Here is a 27,100-nt window from a genome sequence, read left to right as displayed (position 1 = left end):
GCATCATGTTGTAGGGGTGCTTTGCTGCAGGGGAGACTGGTGCACTTCACAAAATAGATGGCACATTGAGGAAGGTAAATTATGTGGATATATTGAAGCAACATCTCAAGTTATCAGTCTGGAAGTTAACGCTTGGTCGCAAATGGGTCTTCCAAATGGACAATGACCCCAAGCATACTTCCAAAGTTGTGGCAAAATGGCTTAAGAACAACAAAGTCAATGTATTGGAGTGGCCATCACAAAGCCCTGATCTCAATCCTATAGAAATTTGGTGGACAGAACTGAAAAAGCGTGTACGAGCAAGGAGGCCTACAAACCTGACTCAGTTACACCAGCTCTGCCAGGAGGAATGGGCTAAAATTCACTCAATTTACTGTGGGAAGATTGTGGAAGGCTACCCAAAACGTTTGACCCAAGTTAAACAATTTAAAGGCAATGCTACCAAATACTAATTGTTTGTGTAAACTTCTGACCCACTGGGACTGTGATGAAAGAATAAAAGATGAAGTAAATCATTCTCTCCTATTATTCTGACATTTCACATTCTTAAAATAAAGTGGTGATCTTAACTGACCTAAGACAGGGAATTTTTACTAGGATTAAATGTCAGGAATTGTGAAAAACTGAGTTTAAATGTATTTGGCTAAGGTGTATGTAAACTTCCGACTTCAACTGTATATTATAGCACTACTTTTGGGAAGTCAAGCGGCACCAAGTAATACCAAGAAAAACTGGACAGTCAAATAACTCCAACATTGAGCTTTTACAGCTCTTTTAAGTATAGTTCAAGTTTGCTGATGTTTTTGCACAAACATTATTTTAAATGATGTGACAGACAGTGTTCTTTCTTTTTTAAACGAACCACTAAAGAATACAAGGTAGAAGCTCTTGCTTTTATGATGTCGGTATGTCTTTTTTTGTCATATCAGTTTTAGTTTATTGTAATATTTTTTGTTTTATTTCCATCTTACTCTTTATTAAGTTTTTGTATGGCCATTTTATGATTCTAACCCTTTTTAAGAAAAGAGTTGAGCTCTTTTGTATTAAAAAAAATGATGTTTGGAAATTGGGTTTTGAAGTGTTGTAAGTGAAAACAGACTATTAAAGGAGTGTTGAGAGAATTTGCATTGTTTTATTACTGTTTCAATTTGGAAAGATACTCATGTTGTCATAATACCGTGTACCTATTAACCATACTTAGACCTGTCTTTGCATACAGAACACACACACACAGAATATGAGCTCCTACCTGAGTCTGGACAGTTTTACATGGTTTTGGATTCCCCTTACCAACAGCAGATGGCAGAGTCATTGTACACATCTGAATCATGATCTGAATCTTTCAATTTAATGTTAATAAGGTCAGATATTCCACACACCAGAGCTTAATTTAATATTTGGATTTAATATTAATTAAATCCGATCCAACTTTGGTTGTCAAATAGGAAGCTTTCACCCTCCCTCTCTGCCATCTTGGTCATCTCCTCATAAGCACAATCAACAATAGCGGACTTGAGCAAGCTCCCAGCCCCACATTCTGTGTCGGATACAGATTCCAAAAAAGGTGATGGCCGGGATTCAATTTGATCACGCATTGCAGAGCGCTGTCAACAATGCGGCTCTTAAAGGCATCTATTTGAACCCAGGTCTGCTGACGATAGTCCTCTATATAAATACTGTATGGTTCAAATGTTTTGCAGATACGAGCAAGTCTCCAAGATGAACACAAATGGTTTCTAGCAAATAATTTGGTTTTAAATCAAACAAAGTCCCATATCATGCTGTTTGGGACACGACAAAGAATTAACTTCACAGCTGGCAATTTTTTCATTCATGCAAGAGATGGAACAATTCTTGAAAGTTTTGATTTTTAAAAACATATTTGGATTTGTTTGATTAATCCTTTGGAAAGCATATTGATAATCTAAGAACCTTGGGTTACTGTACAGATCAAATAACTGTTTTACTGTATCCATTAAAAAGACATTAACCCAACTGCTGCTTCCTTTCCTAGACTATGGTATCATCATCTGCACGTTAAAAAAAATCCAAATATGTTTTTAAAAATGAACACTTTCAAGAGTTGTTCCATCTCTTGCATGAATGGAAAAATTGGCTTAATCAAAATTATTCTGTGGGTTGAGAGCAAAAGGACAAGAATTTAAGATAATGTGTTTAAGTGGGTTTACTAAACAAATTCTGCTCGAAGTGAGCTAAATTTGAACAAGCTTGTTGAGAAAAATAAAAATGTATGTTTGCTAAAAGAAACACTCAAAACAACTTTCATCATCATCATATTTCACAGCATGTATTGCAGGTTGATTTTCACAATTGTTTATTTCAATATCTGTGTTTTTGCATATACATTGATTTATACTACCAGTCAAAAGTGTGGACACACCTACTCATTCAAGGGTTTTTCTTTATTTTTACTATTTTCTACATTGTAGAATAATAGTGAAGACATCAACACTATTAAATAACACATATGGAATCATGTAGTAACCAAAAAAGTGGTCAATAATTTTAGATTCTTCAAAGTAGCCACCCTTTGCCTTGATGTCAGACAGCTTTGCACACGCTTGGCATTCTCTCAACCAGTTTCATGAGGTAGTCACCTGGAATACCTTTCAATGAACAGGTGTGCCTTGATAGAAGTTCATTTGTGGAATTTATTTCCTTCTTAATGCGTTGGAGCCTATCGGTTGTGTTGTGAAAAGGTAGGGGTGGTATACAGAAGATGGGCCTATTTGGTAAAAGACCAATTCCATATTATGGCAAGAACAGCTCAAATAAGCAAATAGAAATAATAGTCCATCCTTACTTTAAGACATGAAGGTCAGTCAATGTGGAACATTTCAAGACCTTTGAAAGTTTCTGCTAGTGCAGTTGCAAAAACCATCAAGCGCTATGATGAAACTGGCTCTCATGAGGACCTCCACAGGAGAGGAAGAACCAGAGTTACCTCTACTGCAGTTACCAGCCTCAGAAATTGCAGCCCAAATAAATGTTTCACTGAGTTCAAGTAACAGACACATCTCAACATCAACTGTTCAGAGGAGACTGCACGAATCAGGCCTTCATGGTCGAATTGTTGCAAAGAAACCACTACTAAAGGACAACAATAAGAATAATAGCCTTGCTTGGGCCAAGAAACATGAGCAATGGACATTAGACCAGTGGAAATCTGTCCTTTGGTCTGATGAGTCCAAATTTGAGATTTTTGGTTCCAACTGTGTCTTTGTGAGACGCAGATTAGGTGAACGGATGATCTCCGCGTGTGTGGTTCCCACTGTGAAGCATGGAGGAGGAGGTGTGATGGTGTGGGAGTGCTTTGCTGGTGACACTGTCAGTGATTTATTTAGAATTCAAGGCACACTTAACCACCATGGCTACCACAGCATTCTGCAGCGGTACGCCATCCCATCTGGTTTGCGCTTAGTGGAACTATCATTTGTTTTTCAACGGGACAATGACCCAACACAGCTCCAGGCTGTGTAAGGGCTATTTGACCAGAGAGAGTGATGGAGTGCTGCATCAGATGACCTGGCCTCCACAATCACCCGACCTCAACCCAATTGAGATGGTTTGGGATAAGTTGGACCGCAGAGTGACGGAAAAGTAGCAGACAAGTGCTCAGCATATGTGGGAAGTCCTTCAAGACTGTTGGAAAAGCATTCCAGGTGAAACTGGTTGAGAGAATGTCAAGAGTGTGCAAAGCTGTCATCAAGGCAATCGGTGACTACTTTGAAGAATCTAAAATATGAAAGATGTTTCCACTTCCCAATAACGGCACTTACAGTTGACTCTAAGAGGGAGTCACAGCTCTTCAGTAAGGCCATTCTACTGCCAATGTTTGGAGAATGCATGGCCATGTGCTCAATTTTATACACCTGTCAAAAATCTGTCGTTCTGCCCCGGAGCAAGGCAGTTAACCCACTGTTTCCCAGGCGCTGACGATGTGGATGTCGATTAAGGCACCTCTCTAATTCTGAGGGGTTGAGTTAAATGCGGAAGACACATTTCAGTTGAATGCATTGTTGTACAACTGGCATTGTACATTGGTTGTATCCCTCTTTCCCTTTCCTTCTGAGCGTGGCATTTGAACCAGTATCAATGATTCATTGCCATGACTCACCATTGCCAGAATGGTTGGAAAATGTCAGCTTGAAGAGCCATTATATCAGACCAGCTGTTTATAAAAGTATATTTAGCCTTGGTGCTTCACATCGAGGAGACAAAGGGGAGAGGGTGGTTAGCGACTCAGCAGGGCTTTTCATTCAATCTCCGTAACTGGTTGTCTAGGATGTTTAAAACAACATTTGTCTTGTGCTGGAAAACACCGGAAGAACGTTGCTTTTGATTTACTGCGTTTGATAGAATGGGGACATACTAACTTTAATCCTAACTTTGAATGTGTGTGTAAATTGTACTTTCAAAAGGAGAGTTCAGAGAAATTATATGAAATTATATGCGTGGATCTCAAGTCAGCATGTGTCCATTATAGACTAAAGGCCTTCAGTGTATCTAAGCAAGAAGAATTCTGTGAGCATCAATGCATTATTTTTATTTGATATTGCGAACAAATAGGCCTACTTATATTTACATAAAGTAAATCAACCATTTAGCCACAGTTAGGCAGGAACGTTATGGGAAAGTGTAAGTGAGAGGAAACAGACACTAAATGCTGAGCCTATGTCTGGTCCAGAGCAAGACTTCATGGCATGCATGTGTGACCTAGGCCCAGTGGCTGTTCTGGCTTGTATGGCTCCCAGGAATGAAAACATTACTGGTTGATTACTATTTTCAAATCCAATGTATTTTCCACGTTGATTCCACATCACAAATTACAACTTTGATTCAACCAGTGTGTGCCCAGCCTTCAAGAATCGTTCATCCTCGTTGTCAGCAACATCCTCTCCCTATTGATCCTCTATAGCCTCCTCCCCTGGACGTCTTCCTTTTTGCAGATCTATCTGCCTCAGGTCTCACAGGTGTTGTGTTGTTAGTAGTAGCTCAGGACAGAGGTGACCGAACAATTCAAAAATGGGAATCTGCTGTTTCATTTGGTGGTGTGGTTACTGAATTGGTTGACAATCAAATAGCTCCATTTAAGATAATGAGGACTGTATTTACATATAGATGGTGGAAAGGCTGCTGCAGGTGCTAGCTGGTGAGTGATGGGTTGCTTGTTGAGGTTGGGGTGATTGTCACAGGAGAACCAGGTTCGATCAGGTCGTCTGTGATATTTCTGTCTGGAAATATAACCTTTAAGGTCCAATCATTTGAAAAATGTAGTAAGGTTGAACAGTGTGTAATCCACGGCACATTTTAGAAGGTGCGTGTCCACAGTAGCTATCCACTGATGGCGATAGGGGGCGATGAAAAAACAGAATCCATGAATTTTCATCCGAGGGAAGTGAAGAGGGCGGGGGACCGTTGGACAATGCGAGCACGGCCAAGGGAACGTGAAAATGGCGGGATTCTCTGCAATATCAAGCCGTGATTGACTAACCGACCTTACTGGTTTGGGTGTTGATTTTTTACCTTTATCTAACTAAGTTAGATAAGAACGGCCTAGCAACAGTGCCTTGTTGGCTCAGGGATTTGATCTAGCAACCATTTCGGTTACTAGCCCAAGGTTAGGTTAGGTTAACTGCCACCCCAAACAAATGCATTGGCCGGTTGATACCTAGCATGCTGTCGGTTTGCTAGCAACCACATGTTGAGCCACTCCTGGCGAAGCTAGTGTGGTTTGACAAATTATCGCTGAAAGTGGATCCCATCTGTCAGAGCTATGTAGCTATAACACAATGGGACACCGGACTATCACGTCTCCAGGCTGCGTTTCAAATTTTAAAAAGATACACCCTCATCCACCTACCCTCGACAAACAATCGTAAGCACCTCAGCCATTGCTTTTTTTTATTGAGTTTGTGAGTGTACAATTATGTTCACTTTGGGCCTGAAACACCACATAAATTCAATTCGCGATGATTGTACATCCGCTAAGAAAAGTCCACCGAAACTTAAAACATCAATGTCAATATGGATAAGTCAACATACAAGTGTAAGTAAAAACGAATGTAAAAAGGTTAGAAATTGTGCTACTAATGCACAAACACTTCTTGTAAAAGTAATGATGTTTTTGTTTGGTTGACTTTTAGAAATTGTAGAAATAAAACATTTAAAGTCTTCAGAAGTTCCAGCTAGGCAGGCTAATGTTAGTTAGCTAATTCATTTGCAAGCTATCATACAGTAGTCGTATATTAATAATTATATAGTTAATATAAGTAGACATGCGATCATAATTGACTGTAGAGCATATAAAGCACCCACAACCTACCGGTGGCTGAAATCAACGTCATCACGGAATGAATGAGTGACGAATTTCCAGGCAATGGCGATCCATTTAAAAATCATTCCTTCCTCCCTCGCCCTGCAATCACTTAATTTGAGGGCTGAGGGGATAGGGTGTGTCTTTTATGTGTTTGGAATGAAGCCTGGGTATGTGGGCTCTGAATTACGTTTATGCCTTGTTCATGACAACTTGAATTTGCTTGCGTTTTTTGCGTAGAGCTTCCTATTGGTCATATATTGATCATATCAAAGTGGGAAACTCCGACCTCGTCTTTCCACAACGAGTTTACAAGTCTCAAATTTCCGAGTTCCAAGTTGTCTTGAACGCGGTATTAATGTTGTTCGTAGAGTGATGTGTGGTTTACCCCGCAAATCTTTTGCCGCGTTCAAATGAGTTTCCGTGTTCCTAATTGTCTTCGTATCATATGAATAAATGCACCACACAATGATTTACTAGAAACTATTGATCTCTTTCCTTCTTGAGGACGGTTTGTTTAATACATTTCCTTTAACGGTTTTTTTATTATTAGCTAGTCGTGGTTAATGTTAGCTAAATATTTTAGTGGATGTTCAAGGAAAACTGAACAATGGATTAGTTTCTCCCATAGACTACTTTCAGGGTAACGAACCATCTAACATTACGTTTTTTTTTTACCATATTCGAACATCTGGATTTTTGTTCTTTTTTTGTTTGGTTAGAACTATTTAATTATATATATTTTTTGTTTAACTAGGTTATTAATCAAATCAACACATTTCATGTATTTGCTATGTAGATCAGTTGAAGGCAAGTATCCATTCAAATTAATACAATTAATGGGAGATTTATTTACCTATATGACCAATGATGTATCTATGGGAATGATGTATTTGGATTTGTTACTCATATACACAGCCTCTGTGCAGCCACGCCCGAAAAATCCAATACATGACGACGTCATTCAAAAATATTCGCTGTGGATGCTGGGAGATCAATATCCATGGAAGACATTTTGGATTTAAAATAAGCTCCGTTGGCAACACATTTATCATTGCGGTCGCCCTGATATTTATTTAGAATGTACAGTCAAAGAGTTTGTTTGTCCGTTGTACGCAATGAAATGGCGTCGTTCTTGTAAAAAAAAAAATCACGCATTTTTCCCGAACCAAATCGCCGTGCTCATCTGCGAATTCTGTTGGGATAGGTTTTCTTGCTGTTGCATGTACATCGAGAAGGCTCCTATAGTTCCTTGCTGTCCTACGAGGAATTAACCAATTTAGGTATGTAACCACATACATATAACAGCATCTGTGTTTTTGTCTTGGCTCACAGAATTCAACACTTCGCATAAGAAAGACACATCAGAGAGGCAGTGTGTTTGTTCTTGCCTTATTGACTACACAGCCTAACTACAGACAGTAAGTAGCATATTGATAACAGTTCTTGTAAAGGCTTATTTTATTTATACTGAAAAAAATATAAACCTAACATTGAACAATTTCACTGAGTTACAGTTCATATATGGAAATCAGTCACTTGAAATAAATACATTAGGCTCTAATCTATGGATTTCACATGACTGGGCAGGGGCGCATCCCATTGATTGATGCACGAACGCCCCCGCGGTCTTCATGCTATTGTCTATAGATACACGGCAAGGCGTGGTTTAACTTGACCACGCCCCCGAGTGTGATACAGCGGTAGGCTACTCCTGTTACTCCCATTTAATTAACCTAGGTTTGGCGGCATCCTAAACAAACTGCTGACGCTTTTTGTCGTTTCAATAAACGTTTTCAGCAGCCTCAAGTGTCGTTCGTTATTATTAACATGCTTGTCGATCACAACAACAATAAAAAAAACATTTTTTAATTTTTTCTTTATTTTACTAGGCAAGTCAGTTAAGAACAAATTCTTATTTTCAATGACGGCCTAGGAACAGTGGGTTAACTGCCTGTTCAGGGGCAGAACGACAGATTTGTACCTTGTCAGCTCGGGGATTTGAACGCTCTAACCACTAGGCTACCCTGCCGCCCCAAATGATTTGCATGATACTTATTCTGCCACTAATTTGTTAGCTGACATGCTAAGACTAACAGTAAAGCTATCGCAGTATACTTAAGTCACTGTTTGTTTACCCATAGCTGGAGAGGCAACCCTATCAAATGGCCCAATGTAGACAATTGTGATATCCACACCTACTTGGTGGAATCTCCAGTTTTGCATATACCGGTGTCCTAGCTAACTAGCTACCATTGTCACCCCCGCCTCTTCTTTGGGGTTTATCGCCAGTTGGCATTCGACGTTATGGTGCATTACCGCCACCTACTGTACTGGAGCTAGCAAAAAAAATTACCAATAGAAGTGTAAAGGGGGCCGCAATTGCACCCATCTAGTGCAACCAGGAGTTTAATTTTGGGAGAGCTGTGCGCCTATGAAAACAAATCTCCCAGATAATAATTGTTGTAATGATAAGGCTTTGCTGTACTGTTGTTTTCAAGTGCCCTAGAGCAGCGTTTCCCAAACTCAGTCCTGGGGACCCCAAGGTGTTTACGTTTATTTTTTTGCCCAGGCACTACACAGCCGATTCAAATAATGAATTCTTGATGAGGAGTTCATTATTTGAATCAGCTGTTTAGTGCTAGGGCATAAAACAAAAGGTAAACCCATGGAGTACCGAGGACTGAGTTTGGGGAAACACTGCCCTAGAGAGACGAGGGAGTGCAGACTCACTAGCGTCATGGTTTCACCATTACTGCAGCGAAAAAGGCTTGCTTGTAGCCCAACTAGGTCTTTCTTGTAGTATATCGACGGTAGAGATTGGCATGGCCAATTAATTAGGGCCGATTTCAAGTTTTCATAACAATCGGTAATTTGCCTTTTTGGGAGCCGATTACATTGCAATCCACAAGGAAACTGCGTGGCAGGCTGATCACCTGTTAACGCGAGTGCAGCATCAAAAGGACCTTGTGGCTGCAAGGAGCCAAGGTAAGTTGCTAGCTAGCATTAAACGTATCTTATAAAAAACAATCAATCTTTACATAATCACTAGTTAACTACACATGGGTGATGATATTACTAGGTTAACTAGCATGTCCTACAATGCATATAATCAATGCGGTGCCTGTTAATTTATTGAATCACAGCCTAATTCAACTTCGCCAAAAGGGTGCTTTTTTCGGGCAATGCAATCTTTGCACAAATGTACCTAACCATAAACATTAAGGCCTTTCTTAAAATCAATACACAGAAGTATATATTTTTTTAGACCTGCATATTTAGTTAAAAGAAATTCATGTTAGCAGGCAATATTAACTAGGGAAATTGTGTCACTTCACTTGCGTTCAGTGCAAGCAGAGTCAGGGTATATGCAACAGTTTGGGCCGCCTGGCTTGTTGCGAACTGAACTAATTTGCCAGAATTTTACATAATTCTGACATAACATTGAAGGTTGTGCAATGTAACAGCAATATTTAAACTTAGGGTTGACACCCTTCCGATAAAATACAGAACGGTTCCGTATTTCACTGAAATAATAAATGTTTTGTTGTCTAAATTATAGTTTCCGGATTTGACCATATTAATCACCAAAGGCTTGTATTTCTGTGTTTATTATAATTAAGTCTATGATTTGATAGAGCAGTCTGACTGAGCGTTGGTAGGCAGCAGCAGGCTCATAAGCATTCATTTAAACTGCGTTTGCCAGCAGCTCTTAGCAATGCTTGAATCACAGCGCGGTTTGACTTCAAGTCTATCAACTCCCTAGATTAGGCTGGCAATACTGAAGTGCCTATAAGAACATCTAACAGTCAAAGGTATATGAAATACAAAAGGTATAGAGAGAAATAGTCGACGCTTCAAAATTCCTATAACTACAACCTAAAACTTCTTAACTGGGAATATTGAAGACCTGGGAATATTGAACCACCAGCTTTAATATGTTCTCATGTTCTGAGCAAGGAACGTAAACGTTAGCTTTTTTACATGGCACATATTGCACTTTGACTTTCTTCGCCAAAACAGTTTTTGCATTATTTAAACCAAATGAGCATGTTTCATTATTTATTTGAAAATAATTAGATTTCATTTATGTATTATATTAAGTTAAAATAAGTGTTCATTGAGATGAATCAGTATCGTCTTTTTTTGTTGTTCCAATACCGGTATTGGCGTTGAAAAATCGTGGTCGGTCAAACTAATCGACGGGACCACATTTTACATTAATAAACCATATCGTGAGATGTTCTTAAACTACTCGCTTGTCGACGATGATAACCATTTGTCTTTCTTCAGTCATGTTACCTCATTGGCTAACAACCTTACCAGTATATCCAAACATTTGGGGGCGCAAAGAAATGAAAAGGGATAGCGTCTTCAGCATATCAATGATCATTGCAATGAATGAATGACAGATCTCTTGCGTGTCCTCATCAGAAACCTGCCGATTTCTTTTCAATGTAATATATCTCAATAGGAAAATAGTGCTTTAACACAATGTAGAAACCTAATATTCCACAAATGACTTTGTACTTTCAATGACAGGTATTCTTACCAAGCTTTTATAATAAAGTCATGTATTTACAGAGTTCTATATTAGTTTCTATGGCTCAACGTGTGCTTCAGAAGTAGCTAGAATTTAAGTTGGAAACACCAGTGCCACAAATTAAAAATGTTAATTTAGAGCCCTGCCCCCAGACGTTTTTTCCTAATAACACATCAAACGGTTTGAGCAGAGATGCTTGTCCAGTCCACTTGGCTGTTTATTTACTAGAGTGGGGAAGTAAAGTGACCTTTGGACTGCAGACATCTCATAACAACGGCAGTCCGATATGTAACTGGATCTGAAAGAGTGAGATAAAAGGAAGAAATTGGTCCCCTAGTTACAGTTTTACCAGACAGGTGCTCAACTGCACACACCCAGAAGACATACAGTACTGTATGAAAGCTTTTGTTCCTCTGTAATTATTTTCATAGTAGTTTGCAGTGAAGCTTCCTTTCAACGTGCTCTGTCAAATAAATGTATGCCCTGGTGGTGAAACCTCAAAGCAGGCTGACACAAACGGTAATAGGCCTATAATTGACCCTCGTGATACTGACTTCTGAAATCACGTTGGGCTGTTGTCTCCTTTGTCAGTCAAAAATGTACATACAAAGAGGCCTACAAAATACTATTTTATTTATTTAATCCTTATTTAACTAGGCAAGTCAGTTAAGAACAAACCTGGACAACACTGGGCCAATTGTACACCGCCTTATGGGACTCCCAATCACGGCCGGTTGTGATTCAGCCTGGATTCGAAGCAGGGTGTCTAGTGACATCTCAAGCACTGAGATGCAGTGCCTTAGACCACTGCGCCACTCGGGAGCCCCTCTGTCGTTCTGCCCTTGAGCAAGGCAGTTAACCCACTATTCCCCGGGCGCAGACGACTTACATGACCTCTCTATTCAGAGGGGTTGAGTTAAATGTGGAAGACACATTTCAGTTGTACAATTGACGAGGTATCCCTCTTTCCCGTTCCTTCTGCCTCACTGAAAGAGGCAGCGTGGCATTTGAACCAGCATCAATGATTCATTGCCATGACTCACCATTGCCAGAATGGTTGGAAAATGTCAGCTTGAAGAGCCATTATATCAGACCAGCTGTTTATAAAAGTATCTTTAGCCTTGGTGCTTCACATCGAGGAGACAAAGGGGAGAGGGTGGTTAGCGACTCAGCAGGGCTTTTCATTCAATCTCCGTAACTGGTTGTCTAGGATGTTCAAAACAACATTTGCCTTTTGCTGGAAAACATCGGAAGAACATTGCTTTTGACTTACTGGGTTTGATGGAATGGAGATCTACGGGCCCTATCCTAACTTTAAATATGCGTGTGTAAATTGGACTTTCAAACGGAGAGTTCTGAGAAATTTGAAGTTATATGCGTGGATCTCAAGTCAGCATGTGTCCATTATAGTCTAGAGGTCAACCGATTATGATTTTTCAACACCGATACCGATTATTGGAAGACCAAAAAAAAATACAAATATTTTTTTTAAATTAAAAGTATTTGTAATAATGACAATTACAACAATGCTGAATGAACACTTATTTTAACTTAATATAATACATCAATAAAATCAATTTAGCCTCAAGTAGATAATGAAACATATTCAATTTGGTTTAAATAATGCAAAAACAAAGGTTTGGGAAGGTAGTAAAAGTGCAATATGTTCTATGTAAGAAAGCTAATGTTAATGTTCCTTGCTTAGAACATGAGAACATATGAAAGCTGGTGGTTCCTTTTAACATGAGTCTTCAATATTCCGAGGTAAGAAGTTTTAGGTTGTAGTTATTATAGGACTATTTCCCTCTACCATTTGAATTTCATTAACCTTTGACTATTGGATGTTCTTATAGGCACTTTAGTATTGCCAGTGTAACAGTATAGCTTACTCGCTCCTCCCTGGGCTCGAACCAGCAACACAACGACAATTAGTGCGTGCTAACTAGCTAGTCATTTCATTTTGGTTACACGAGCCTCATCTCGGGAGTTGATAGGCTTGAAGTCATAAACAGCGCAATGCTTGACGCACAACAAAGAGCTGCTGGCAAAACGCACAAAAGTGCTGTTTGAATTAATGTTTACGCGCCTGCTTCTGCCTACCACCGCTCAGTCAGATACTTAGATACTTGTATGCTCAGTCAGATTATATGCAATGCAGGACACGCTAGATAATATCAACCATGTGTAGTTAACTAGTGATTATGATTGATTGTTTTTTATAAGATAAGTTTAATGCTAGCTAGCAACTTACCTTGGCTTACTGCATTTGTGTAACAGGCAGTCTCCTTGTGGAGTGCAACGAGAGAGAGGCAGGTCGTTATTGTGTTGGACTTGTTAACTGTAAGGTTGCAAGACTGGATTCCCCCGAGCTGACAAGGTGAAAATCTGTCGTTCTGCCCCTGAACAAGGCAGTTAACCCACCGTTCCTAGGCCGTCATTGAAAATAAGAATGTGTTCTTAACTGACTTGCTTAGTTAAGTTACGGTATAAAAAAAAATCGGCAAATCGGTGCCCAAAAATACCGATTTACAGTTGTTATGAAAACTTGAAATCGGCCCCCATTAATCGGCTATTCCGATTAATCGGTCGACCTCTAGTCTAAAGGCCTTCGGTGTATCTAAGCAAGAAGAGTTCTGTGAGCATCAATGCATTATTTTCACTTGATATTGTGTACAAATAGGCCTACCTATATTCACATACAGTAAATCAACCATTTAGCCACAGTTAGATGGAAAGTGTAATCTTACTAATAAACTGGTTCCCTGAGAGGAACCAGACACTAAATGCTGATCCAAGCCTTTTATGTCTGGTCCAGAGCAAGACTTTATAGCATGCATGTGTGACCTAGGCCTGTAAGCATGTGGTAGTTTTAGCACCACTGTTGGGTAGCTTATGTTATAGAATGTGCACTTTGCACGGTAGGCCATCATTTGTAAATAAAAATGTGTTCTTAACTGACTTGCCTAGTTAAATAAATAAAAAATACACATTAACTTCAACTTGTGAGAGGCTATGTTATTGATTGTTGACGTTGAATGAGTTAATGGATATTTTACAAGGTTGCAGATACATTTGTTCAAGACACGAACTGTCAATCTTAGTTACTTTCTGTAAAATGTCTACTTGTAAATGTCAATACATCCTTAATAGAAGTAGTGAAGAGCAAAGTCAGATTCTTCAGAAGATAAAGTGGCTTAGCTGATCCACCTTCAGTATAAACAGCATTGTCTTCCTGTTTCGCTATACTCAAATCAAATTTTATTCGTCACATACACATGGTTAGCAGATGTAATTGCGAGTGTAGGAAAATGCTTGTGCTTTTAGTTCCGACAGTGCAGCAATATCTAAAATGTAATCTAACAATTCCACAACAACTACCTGGAAATCTATATAAAGGAATGGAATAAGAATATATGGATGAGCAATGACAGAGCATCATAGGCAAGATGGTATAAAATACCATTTATACATATGAGATGATTAATGCAAGATATGGAAACATTATTTAAGGTGACTAGTGATTCATTTATTCAAGTGGCCAATGATTTCAAATCTGTATGTATGCAGCAGCCTCTGTGTTAGTGATGGCTATTTAACTGTCTGATGGCCTTGAGATGGAAGCTCTTTTTCAGTCTCGGTCCCAGCTTTGATGCACCTGTACTGACCTCGCCTTCTGGATGATAGCGGGGTGAACCGGCAGTGGCTCGGGTGGTTGTTGTCACAGGAAGGCCAAAAAGATCTTCCAGGACATCGGGTGTTGTAAGTGTCCTGGAGGGCAGGTAGTTTGCCCTCGGTGTTGCTTGTACAGACCGCACCACTCTCTGGAGAGCCTTGCGGTTGTGGGAGGTGCAGTTACCGTACCAGGCGGTGATGCAACCCAGCAGGATGCTGTATGGATGGACCATTTCAGTTTGCCCGTGATATGCACATTGAGGAACATAACTTTCCACCTTCTCCACTGCTGTCCCGTTGATATGGATAGGGGGGTGCTCCCTCTGCTGTTTCCTGAAGTCCACGATCATCTCCTTTGTTTTGTTGATGTTGAGTGAGGGGTTGTTTTGCTGACACCACACTCCCAGTACCCTCACCACCTCCCTGTAGGCTGTGTCGTCGTTGCTAATCAAGCCTACTAATGTTGTGTCTGCAAACTTGATGATTGAGTTGGCGGCATGCATGGCCACGCAGTCATGGGTGTACAGGGAGTACAGGAGGGGGCTGAGCATGCACCCTTGTGGGGCCCCAGTGTTGAGGATCAGCGATCTGGAGATGTTGTTTCCTACCTTCACCACCTGGGGGCGGCCCGTCAGGACGTCCAGAATTGCACAGGGTGGGGTTGAGCTTGGAGGGTACTATGTTGTTGAATGCTGAGCTGTAGTCAACGAACAGCATTCTTACGTAGGTATTCCTCTTGTCCAGATGGGATAGGACAGTGTTATGGCGATTTGCGTCATCTGTGGACCTATTGGAGCAGTAAGCAAAGTGAAGTGGGTCTAGGGTGACAGGTAAGGTGGAGGTGATATGAACCTTGATTATCCTCTCAAAGCACTTCATGATGACAGAAGTGAGTGCCACAGGGCGATAGTCATTTAGTTCAGTTACCTTTGCCTTCTTGTGTACTAGAAAAATGGTGGCCTTCTTGAAGCATGTGGGGACAGCATACTAGGAATGGTGAGAGATTGAATGTGTCGGTAAATACACCAGCCACCTGGTCTGCGCATGCTATGAGGACGCGGCTAGGGATGCCGTCTGGGCTGGCAGTCTAGTGAAGGTTAACACTTTCAAATGTCTTACTCACGTCGGCCATGGAGAGGGTGGGGCCCACAGTCTTCGGTAGAGGGCAGCGTCGATGGCTCTGTATTATCCTCAAAGCGGGCAAAGAAGTTGTTTAGTTTGTCTGGAAGCAAGACGTCGGTGTCTGTGACATGGCTGGTTTTCTTTTTGTAGTCTGTGATTGTCTGTAGACCCAACTCATGTTTATGGAAGCTCAAAGTAAACGAGGCTACAACAATATTTCACCACTTTGCAAAGAAGGCTTTTGCGATTTATGATGACAGTGTATACCAAGCTATTTCAGGTATTTTTAAGTTGTATTCTTTTTTTTGATTGACATCCCCAGTAGGTTTCCAGCCATCCCTACATATCATCTCCCCAACCACATACACCTGTGCCTCCTTCCCACATGTCCCTAAATCAGAAACATCAGTCTGCAATCCCTCCTATCCACTGGTAACTGGCAGAGACCAGAGGCAGGAGAAGATAAAGCACTCCCATAAGTCATCAGCAGCTAAAAGATAGCTCACCAATGGGCCCTAATAATTCCATCTGGACGTGATGGGATTGTAGAGGAATGGCTTTATGCTACCAAAGAGACTGGATGACACGAGACAGGGCATGGAGATGGAGACAGCGTCTGAATTAGCCACACTGTTCTCATGCAATTTTAATGTCACCCGTGGTGGTGGTCTATTATGCAGAGGAAGTGAGAAGGAGGACAATTTTTATATTTCAGCTTCCTTCTCCTTTAAATGGCAGTGTGTCCCGGTCACCATCGTCATATTTGCTAGAAGCTTTTGTTTGTGGTCTATACCATGTCAAATCGGGAACTTTATTCAACTTCATTAATTGATAACTCCACAGTAGAGAATTATGAGCAATTGCTAATTAATTAGTTGTATTTCAATGAATTCCTCTGAATTGACTGAAAGGGAATACAATGTAGGCTAGTACAACCCTGGCTAGTGTTTTCTGTTGAGGGAACCCAATATCCCTTATTCATGTGAGCTAACATCATAATTGTTTTTCTCTGCATTGTGCCTTTTTCTTCTTCTTAGTGTGCACCTTGGGACGTTGTGTAAATAATTAAGAGAGCTAATTTCAAGCTTCCTTTTATCCCACAGCTAACTTACATACCTCAATGAATAATTAGACCTAATTGTTCTACTAGCCCACATCTTAACCTATTGTAGCTGAACAGTACTTGACCCTGTGAAGACTAATCACTGCTGTATGCTTGGTTCGCATGTGTGGCATTATTTCTGTACTATACTACTTTGCTTTACCATGCAAATAAATCTATAGTGTTTTTGATACCAGATCTCATTACCTTTTGGATGTATGGACTAACTGCGTTATGGTATTGAAAACGTCTTGTCTATGCTTGCTCAAAGAACCCTCCCCCACGCTGTTGACTATGCCTCGAGGTTAATCTGAAATGGAATTTCCTACAGATGCCCATTGAGAAGTTTAATAGTGGCTTTGTAGCCACTTTCATTAAATATGACTCATGCTCCTGTAAAAGCGCCATTACTCTTTGAAATTGGACCTCTGTAATCCGTCATGCCAAGTTTCAACATTGGTGACCGCCTATGTGCTACCATTTGCACTAGTTGTTATTTACCCTGTGTTCAATGTAGTCTAGAGTCTAGATATCCATTCAGTTTGTTTCCAGATTACATTTAGCCGAATCCCATTCTTAAAACCAATTCTGTATTTTTCTGAATCTATAGACTTTGGCTGTATCGTCAACCTATTTTTAGAACTTGCTGAAAAGAATGGATTGAGGCTCAATGCCGTGTGTGTTTTCAATATGAAAAGAATGTCATGCAAGCTAGTAGCCTACTGTATTACTCTGTCAAGCTGCGTGTGTGTGCACGCTTGCGTTCGCTCTGTGCACCCAGGTGAAATGATACGTAGGCACACTGCGGGACTAGTTCTCATTTTATGATTGGCTCTTGGTGCTCTATTTTTGGCAGTCTGTTTCCATGGCTCTAAACAGACTTTGTAATGGGATATTTCAATTTAAATGAAAAATCACCACAGAGTTCGCGATTATCTGCCTGTTTTGGAATAAGAATACTAAAACGAGTGACTAGAGCAGAATTTTTCCACAATGGAAATGCACATTCAGCCTGCTACAACAGTTTCCTCATATTTATCTCCAAGCGCTTTGATGATGAACTCGGGGCTAAATGCTCGGGGGTTAGCCTAATTTTCTGCTGCTATGCCCACGCCAAGCATAATCATGTGACTGTCTTGTGAAGGCAGGGGGAGCAAAGTGTTTTATTCCTCTGGCTTTGTCGATTCCAGGGAGTGTAGAGATTGTGGGCTAGATTGGACTCCTACCCTGTCATTTTGTATCCCAAGGCTTCCATTTTCTTGTACATCTCTATCCAGTTTAATTCATAACTTGTAGCGTGGATTGTAAGCGGAGCAACCTCAATGAATTAATGTTTGCTTGAGCTGTGCTTTTTTTCTGCTAATAATGACAGTGGAAGTCTCAAGATGTTGGAATCTTGTACAACTTAGTTATATCAACTATGCATGGCACAGTCAAAATAGTAGCTATCTATAGCCTATAGAATATTTATGTTTTGTAAATAGTTAACAGGAGCATCACTCTGACTTGTCTTGGAGCATTATTAAGCCTCTGTTGACAAGCTTTCTGTGTAGCGCGTAACAAGACCAGACAATTGAGCTGTGTATTCCCCCCACTTGACCCTAGAGCAGTTTCCCAAATGGAGGTTAGTAGCGGCTAGTCCCTTCTGTGTCACTAAAAAACAAGTTGTGAAAAGAAGTAGGCTATTGTTTTGCTCTGATGGGTCCAAAGAAAATCCCCAAAAGTGAGGTTATGGCATTAAAAGGAACCACTGCCCGAAGAGTGACCTAACATCCACCTTCATTTTCTTCCACTTCCCTCCACTAAGTGTATTAGGTCCTGGGTCCACTAGGCAATGTCAATCATGGTGTACCCCAGGGAAGACCGTCTGGAGAAGCTGTCCCAGGAGGAGATCATCTCCAGCACCAAGCTGGTGATCCAGGGCCTGGAGGCGCTGAAGAGCGAGCACAACTCCATCTTGCACAGCCTGCTGGAGACCATCCGCTGCCTGAAGAAGGATGAGGAGGCCAACCTGGTGCATGAGAAGTCCAGCCTGCTGCGCAAGTCAGTGGAGATGATCGAGCTGGGGCTGGGCGAGGCGCAGGTAAGGGTTGAGGGTCCAAGGGTGATGGGGATTGACTTGGGGTGGTTATAACACGGTTTCTCAATCCATTCTTGGGGGGGAGCCCCATGAGTTAACGTTAACAGGAGTTAATGTTGTATGCGTTAGTTTCATGTTTTGAAGTTAACTTGTCTTTCTCTGGTTTATGTAGGCTGCCTGTCTCTGGCCACATGAATCCACCGCTGCCACAAATTGTGACCTTCATTATTAATCAATCAATTGGATTTATAAAGATGTCACAAAGTGCTTATACAGAAACACAGCCTAAAACAACAAAGAACAAGCAATGCAGATGTAGAAGGAAAAACTCCCTCGAAAGGCAGGAACCTAAGAAGAAACCTAGAGAGGAACTAGGCTCTGAGGGTTGGCCAGTCCTCTTCTGGCTGTGCCAGGTGGAGATTACAAGAGTACATGGCCATTAAGGCCAGATCGTTCTTCAAGATGTTCATAGATGACCAGCACGGTCAAATAATAATCAGTGGTTGTAGGGGGCCAACAGGTCAGCACCTCAGGAGTAAATGTCAGTTGGCTTTTCATAGCCAAGCATTCAGAGGCTGAGACAGCAGGTGAGGGTGAGAGAGAGGAGGTTCAGGACAAGGTAGTACTCCCTGTGAACAGGTCAGAGTTCCATAGCCACAGGCAGAACAGCATAAACTGGATCAGAAGCATGACCAGGGAGACGGGTACAACCAGGAGTCACCAGGTCGTTCTGAGGCATGGTCCTAGGGCTGATTCGCATACATAATTAATTGATCCCTCTACATGTATGCACCTTTCTCTCTCAGGTGATGATGGCCCTGTCTGCCCACCTGAACGCTGTGGAGTCGGAGAAGCAGAAGCTGCGTGCCCAGGTACGTCGACTGTGCCAAGAGAACCAGTGGCTGCGGGACGAGCTGGCGGGCACCCAGCAAAAGCTGCAGAAGAGCGAGCAGAGTGTGGCCCAGCTGGAAGAGGAGAAGAAGCATCTGGAGTTCATGAATCAGCTGAAGAAGTACGACGAGGATGTGTCCCCTACTGTGAGTTGTTATGCACTCACAAACCCCCATACTTAGATGCACAACACAATCACTTGCACGCAAGCACAAACGCACTGCTGCCAAATCAGTTCATGAAGTATGAAGAGAACACATTTCTTTCTCTGAGGTAATACACACACAAACTCCCTGATCATAAACAATTGAACCAGCTCCAGAGCTGTAATCCTCATGCAAGTAATCAGGCATTGCATAAGCCTCGGCTGATGAAGTCGCTTCTGGGGGGTTGCAACTGTGACCTGTCGATAATACTTGACCTCTTCTCTACTGCCTATATAGTCTACATTCTCTATTCTCAACCAGGATTTGGATCTCTCCATTTATGTGCAAGATCATTTTTAGAGCGGCTTGATGGCTAGGGAATTCTCCCTACAAGATGAAATGAGAGCTGAGAGAACGTCTTTTGTAAAACCTAGCAGCCTATTAGTTAACTAGACAGACGAGTGCCATATTCTGTCATAAAAGAGCCATTTCACTCCTCGTAATCTTCTTTATTCTTCCCTCTTTTTCTCCCTTTCCATGAGCAATGCAGGCTGCCAAGGTGAATGAATGGTTCTCACTCACCATCTTTAATATATATATATATTTTTTTTAAATAATAATTCCTTTACCCTTTATTTAACTAGGCAAGTTGGTTAAGAACAAATTCTTATTTACAATGACGCCCCAACCATTATGAACTGATTAAAGTGTATGTTGGGCGGAAGTCATCTGTCCCTTGGCTGCTGTTAAGGCAATTAATTTAGCCATTAACATTTATACATATTGACGAGAGCTCGTTAATATGTACCAAATGTAGTCCAGACTGGAATTTAGCACTGTTCAAATGATGTCGGTTGTTGAATATTTATAGTTCTTGTACGTGTCTGGGAATGCAAGGACAGAGGGTATGAATGTGGAAGGTGGGGTGGAGTGTTTCTAGTTCAGCCTGAAGGGAACCGTGATGAGGTGCATGAGTCTCCTTGAGCACCCTGCTGTCTGTTAAACATTGACTCTAAATTCGATGGAAACTTCTTGTGGCCATCTGGGTTTTAAAGGCACAATGTAACTTTAATTTCTAGTCAAAAGCGCTACCCTGGCTGTTTGTAAACTGTGGGGTAGGTCTTGGCAAATGTATCTGCCACTGAGTATATAATTAGAATTCCACTCCTTAGACCAAACCAGATGTCCTGAAAAAGGATGAAATTGGCAATAAGCGACATTGTTTTTTTTCCAGGAGGAGAAAGATGGAGAGCCTCCTAAAGATACACTGGACGACCTCTTCCCCAATGATGAGGAGGAAAACAGTCAAGGATGTAAGCGGTCTGTCTTACAACCATATCCTGCGTCGTCATACAGTATCGGATTAGTATAGATTCTTTCATGTTCATATCTTTGGTGCATAACGTCAAACAACAACCTGTTGCGTCATCTTATTTTTTATTTATTTAAGGTCTCATATTTGAAATGGAGTTGCTCTAATATTGAGCTGAGGACCCTCAAATCCGATAATTTTATTAGCACAGAACTGGCATTTTATTAGTCTTCAAATCTTTATATTCTATTGATTGAGAATTCCAAATCCATATTATACGAACGTAAAACTCTGCGGCAACTGCCCAAACCTTCTAACTGTGAACAAACCGCATATGCCCCTGCCCCGTCCTCTCCTTCAGTGCCGCACCAGCATAACAGCGCAGCGGTGGCCGCAGCCCAGCAGGGTGGCTATGAGATCCCGGCCCGCCTGAGGACCCTCCACAACCTGGTTATCCAGTACGCCTCCCAGGGCCGCTACGAGGTGGCCGTGCCCCTCTGCAAACAGGCCCTGGAGGACCTGGAGAAGACGTCCGGACATGACCACCCTGACGTGGCCACCATGCTCAACATCCTGGCCCTGGTCTACAGGTGTGTGTGTGGTTGAGTGTGTCTTTGTGTCGTAGCCCACCATATTAACCCTTCTCCTGCTGGAGCCGTGTTATCACACGTATGTGCTGCTGTCCTTTGTCATTATACTGTAACACCTCTGTAACCACACATTTTCACCACCAATACCACTTATCTACACACTGCTTCTCTCTTCTGTACAGAGTGTATTCAGGATCTTTTTCTTTTAGACTTATGTATTTCCCTTTTCTTTTTTTCTCTCTTTTTCAGGGACCAGAACAAATACAAGGAGGCGGCTCACCTGCTCAACGACGCACTGTCTATCCGGGAGAAAACCCTTGGGAAAGACCACCCTGCGGTGAGCTAGTCTACCGGATGGCGCAATCTCTTTTCTCACTAGACGAAAGGGACTTTTCTGCATTTTTTGTTGTTGTTGTTAATCTTTGGTTGGATATTAAGATTTGCTAGGACATGGGTTGGAGTTGGTCAGGTTGAAACCGCCGTAAGCGGTTCCAAGAGCTGGTTAATCCTAAAGCATGTGGGCCATTAATGCATTACAGGAAGGTACTATTTATCATGTTCCTAATGGCAAATCTGGTTGTGTCAGCACTTGGACAGGCATCTAGCCAGAGAGATGTTAGTTATTATGCATTCATACACATCCACATCACAGGCTCCTGGAAAGTACATGGGCATGATGGGAATGCAAAAGGTCCTCAGTCACTGTAGTGTAAAGTGCTCCCTATGGTGAAATGTCCGTTATCACAAATTTTATAACTATTGTCAATTTATATTAATGTCAATATGTAGTGGTGTTAGAGGTCTATAAGATTACACGTTTTGTAGTTGCACTTTTGGGAGCACTAAAACAGTACAGGCTCCCTTGTTTGACTCACCTCACTGCAGGCACAGAGCAGCTACATAACATGAGGAAAGCTGCTCACTAATCCTTCTGTTTCTCAGGTGGCTGCGACACTGAACAATCTGGCAGTGCTGTATGGAAAGAGGGGGAAGTACAAGGAAGCTGAGCCCCTTTGCAAGAGGGCTCTGGAGATCAGAGAGAAGGTGGGTCCAGTGCAGTACATACCCAGTGCAGACATACTTGGTACAATGATACAATGTCAGTTCATTTGTACTGTGCTACATTCAATTAGCAATATTACCCATGAATGTACTCAACAATTGCAAATGTCACAATCTGGAATTGAAAAGTAACTTTACATAGGTGGTGCTAATAACCGAAGTTCATCACCAGCTCATTAATCATTTTTAACTTGGCGAGACGTTGATATGAGGTCCTATTATATTTTTTGTAGCTTTGATGATAGCGGAGGTTCTTTAATAAATGATGCCGTCACTCTGTCCCATTTTTTTTTTTTTACCTTTATTTTACTAGGCAAGTCAGATAAGAACAAATTCTTATTTTCAATGACGGCCTAGGAACAGTGGGTTAACTGCCTGTTCAAGGGCAGAACGACAGATTTTGTACCTTGTCAGCTCGGGGATTTGAACTTGCAACCTTTCGGTTACTAGTCCAATGCTCTAACCACTAGGTCAAAAGTTTGGGCACACCTATTCATTCCATTCCTCATTTTTCTTTATTTTTACTATTTTCTACATTGTACAATAATAGTGAGGACATCACAACTATGAAATAACACATGGAATCATGTAATAACCAAAAAAGTGTTAAACAATTCAAATTATATTTTAGATTCTTCAAAGTAGCCACCTTTTGCCTTGATCACAGCTTTGCACACTCATTCTCTCAAACAGCTTCATGAGGAATGCTTTTCCAACAGTCTTGAAGGAGTTCCCACATATGCTGAGCACTTGTTGGTTGCTTTTTCTTCACTCTGCGGTCCAACTCATCCCAACCATCTCAATTGGGTTGAGGTCGGGTAATTGTGGAGGCCATGTCATTTGATGCAGCACTCATCACTCTCCTTGGTCAAATAACCCTTACACAGCCTGGAAGTGTGTTTAGGATCATAATCCTGTTTAAAAACAAATGATAGTCCCACTAAGCGCAAACCAGATGGGATGACGTATCGCTGCAGAATGCTGTGGTAGCCGTGCTAGTTAAGTGTGCCTTGAATTCTAAATAAATCAGTGTCACCAGCAAAGCACCGTCACACCACCTCCATGCTTCACGGTGGGAACCGCACATGTGGAGATCCTCCGTTCACCTACTCTGCGTCTCACAAAGACACAGCGGTTGGAACCAAAAATCTCAAATTTGGCCTCATCAGACCAAAGGACAAACTTCCACCGGTCTAATGTCCATTGCTCGCGTTTCTTGGCCCAAGCAAGTCTCTTCTTATTGGTGGCCTTTAGTGGTTTCTTTGCAGCAATTTGACCATGGAGGCCTGATTCACGCAGTCTCTAAACAGTTGCTGTTCAGATGTCTGTTATTTGGGCTGCAATCTGAGCTACAATTAACTCTAAGGAACTTATCTTCTGCAGCAGAGGTAACTCCGGGTCTTCCTTTTCTATGGCAGTTCTTAAAATGTTCTGCATTGACTGGCCATGTCTTGAAGTAATGATGGACTGTCGTTTCTCTTTGCTTATTTGAGCTGTTCTTGCCATAATATGGACTTGGTATTTTACCAACTAGGGCTGTCTACTGTATGCCACCCCTACCTTGTCACAACATAACTGATTGGCTCAAATGCATTAAGAAGGAAATAAATTCCACAAATTAACTTTTAACAAGGCACACCTGTTAAATGAAATGCATTCCAGGTGACTACCTAATGAAGCTGGTTGAGAGAATGCTGTGAGTGTGCAAAGCTGTCATTAAGGCAAAGGGTGGCTACTTTGAATAATCTAAAATATATTTTGATTTAACACCATTTGGTTACTACATGATTCCATATGTGTTAGTTAATAGTTTTGATGTCTTCACTATTTTTCTGCAATGTGTAAAATAAAGAAAAATCCTAGAATGAGTAGGTGTCAACTTTTGACTGAGACTTTATACAATACGTCCTTTCAGAATGAGTTGCTATCTCTAGAAATGTTCCAATGATTATTTTGCTGCACCTCAACTCGTGTTGGTTGATGCTTCTGTCCTCTCGCCTCCCATATAGGTGCTGGGCAAGGACCATCCTGATGTGGCCAAGCAGCTGAACAACCTGGCCCTGCTGTGCCAGAATCAGGGCAAGTACGAGGAGGTGGAGTACTACTACTGCCGTGCCCTGGAGATCTACGAGCGCCGGCTGGGCCCTGACGACCCCAACGTGGCCAAGACCAAGAACAACCTGGTGAGGGGGCTGCCGTGCTTGACTGCCGTGCTTGACTGCCGTGCTTGACTGCCGTGCTTGACTGCCGTGCTTGACTGCCGTGCTTGACTGCCGTGCTTGACTGCCGTGCTTGACTGCCGTGCTTGACTGCCGTGCTTGACTGCCGTGCTTGACTGCCGTGCTTGACTGCCGTGCTTGACTGCCGTGCTTGACTGCCGTGCTTGACTGCCGTGCTTGACTGCCGTGCTTGACTGCCGTGCTTGACTGCCGTGCTTGACTGCCGTGCTTGACTGCCGTGCTTGACTGCCGTGCTTGACTGCCGTGCTTGACTGCCGTGCTTGACTGCCGTGCTTGACTGCCGTGCTTGACTGCCGTGCTTGACTGCCGTGCTTGACTGCCGTGCTTGACTGCCGTGCTTGACTGCTGCGTGCTTGACTGCCGTGCTTGACTGCCGTGCTTGACTGCCGTGCTTGACTGCCGTGCTTGACTGCCGTGCTTGACTGCCGTGCTTGAGTCTACTGCTGCTCAGGGGTGAACAACTCATGTCTGCTGGTTTTCTCTTTCTTCTGACACTAATTGCACAAATCAGACAGTGGTTTCAAATTAAGAACAAAAAACAGCAGACACTAAGGCCATACGACACAGGTGTCAAACTAGTTCCACGGGGGGTGAACTGACTCCCGACACCTGATTGTCTAGGGCTTAATACAAATATTTAAAAGACACTAGGCTTTCCATGGAATGAATTTGACACCCCTGTCCTATGAGAACCAAAGTTGCTCATCCATACCATAGCTCTTTGATCCTGTTATGTTGTTTTTATTTATATTGGTATTAGACTAAACAAGATAGTGCAAGGATGAGAATGAACTTTGTTTTCCTTTTTAAAGATCAAAAACCGTGATGGTTGCATCTGGTTCAGTGATTTGCTTTGTGCGTACTTGTAGTTCAAAGGTGAAATGTCTGAACCTTTTCTCCCGTCTCCCAGGCTTCGTGTTACTTGAAGCAGGGGAAGTACAAGGAGGCGGAAATCCTTTACAAAGAGATCCTCACCCAAGCTCACGAGAAGGAATTTGGATCCGTGGATGGTGAGCAAACTAGTCCAAAACTCGAAAGGGCCACAACAAACACTTGGGGATAGTAGTCACTTTGCCTCCTTATTTGCAAACTTTTTTTTCAGAATGTTCTTCATCTACACAAAGTTACAGTACGATCTAGTGTTGCTTTCACATTAAATGGCTGTTCAGTCAATCGACATCAACGTGAGTCCATTTACATAAATCCTTATGTGAATTCAAAGTCTTCGGTTTCTAGAAGGAACAATAGAGCACCTGACTGTACTGACCATAGACCATACAATAAGTCTGACATTTTAGAACACTGTTATTTCACACACAGCTAGTTTGTCAGCAGACAATGCTAACTGTGATTTGTCATATTTTGCCATCAATTGTTAGGATGGGTTATTATGACACCCAGTTAATGACAATGAAGTGTCGCGGTTCATTGCTAATGAGAACATAGTCAACATTCGACTTGAAGTACAGAATGGTGCAGGCTAGAGCAGACTGATTTTAAGAGCTGTTCAAGAAATACTTCAATCATTTTTGAATTTATATATTATAAAGAAAGCAACTGGTTACTAAGAGTATAGAGTATATGAAAGGATTGTTTAAATAAATTTAGATGTAAAGATTTTGAATATATTTTTTAAGGGCTAACTAAACCAATTATTTTTGAGTTAAATTACCCCATTGGAAGAAGAGAATTTGACTTCTTCCCATATTGAATGTATTGGAAACCTTTTCCTATGTTCTAGCATTTACAAGCTGTACCTGATATGCAGATGAATGATAGTTTTCATTTGCGGTGTTACGGATGATCGAAGTGCCATAAAAGGTCTTCTTGAACTTTCTCTCTAAATGCCATATTATTGTAGGATAATCACTGGGCGTGTGCATATGATACACAGCAATGAAGGTAAGTGGAAACATTGGTGGGGGTTTTCCCAGAGTGAAATATGCACATATCTGAAACAAGAACTAAATCCAACTTGGTTTACATAGGTGTTTCTTATTATA

General features: G+C 41.5%; 1 protein-coding gene across 5 annotated transcripts in view; it reads left to right on the top strand.

Annotated features, from left to right (window-relative positions):
* Window positions 1–7,313: 7,313 nt before the first annotated feature.
* Window positions 7,314–27,100, top strand: part of LOC112265699 (kinesin light chain 1) — a 36,129-nt gene continuing 16,342 nt past the window's right edge. For 3 of the 5 annotated variants that reach the window (XM_024443268.2, XM_024443250.2, XM_024443276.2), the window contains exons 1-9: window positions 7,314–7,620; window positions 18,584–18,859; window positions 19,663–19,893; window positions 21,128–21,206; window positions 21,567–21,795; window positions 22,045–22,132; window positions 22,738–22,839; window positions 24,867–25,040; window positions 26,008–26,107. In XM_024443268.2, coding sequence (XP_024299036.1) covers window positions 18,611–18,859; window positions 19,663–19,893; window positions 21,128–21,206; window positions 21,567–21,795; window positions 22,045–22,132; window positions 22,738–22,839; window positions 24,867–25,040; window positions 26,008–26,107 — 1,252 coding nt within the window. In that variant the 5' untranslated portion in view covers window positions 7,314–7,620; window positions 18,584–18,610. The other 2 variants (XM_024443282.2, XM_024443259.2) reach the window with 2 other exon arrangements.

This window comes from Oncorhynchus tshawytscha, linkage group LG02 (genome assembly GCF_018296145.1).
Source record: "Oncorhynchus tshawytscha isolate Ot180627B linkage group LG02, Otsh_v2.0, whole genome shotgun sequence".
Lineage (NCBI taxonomy): Eukaryota > Metazoa > Chordata > Actinopteri > Salmoniformes > Salmonidae > Oncorhynchus > Oncorhynchus tshawytscha.
This window is presented reverse-complemented; position numbering and strand designations above follow the sequence as displayed.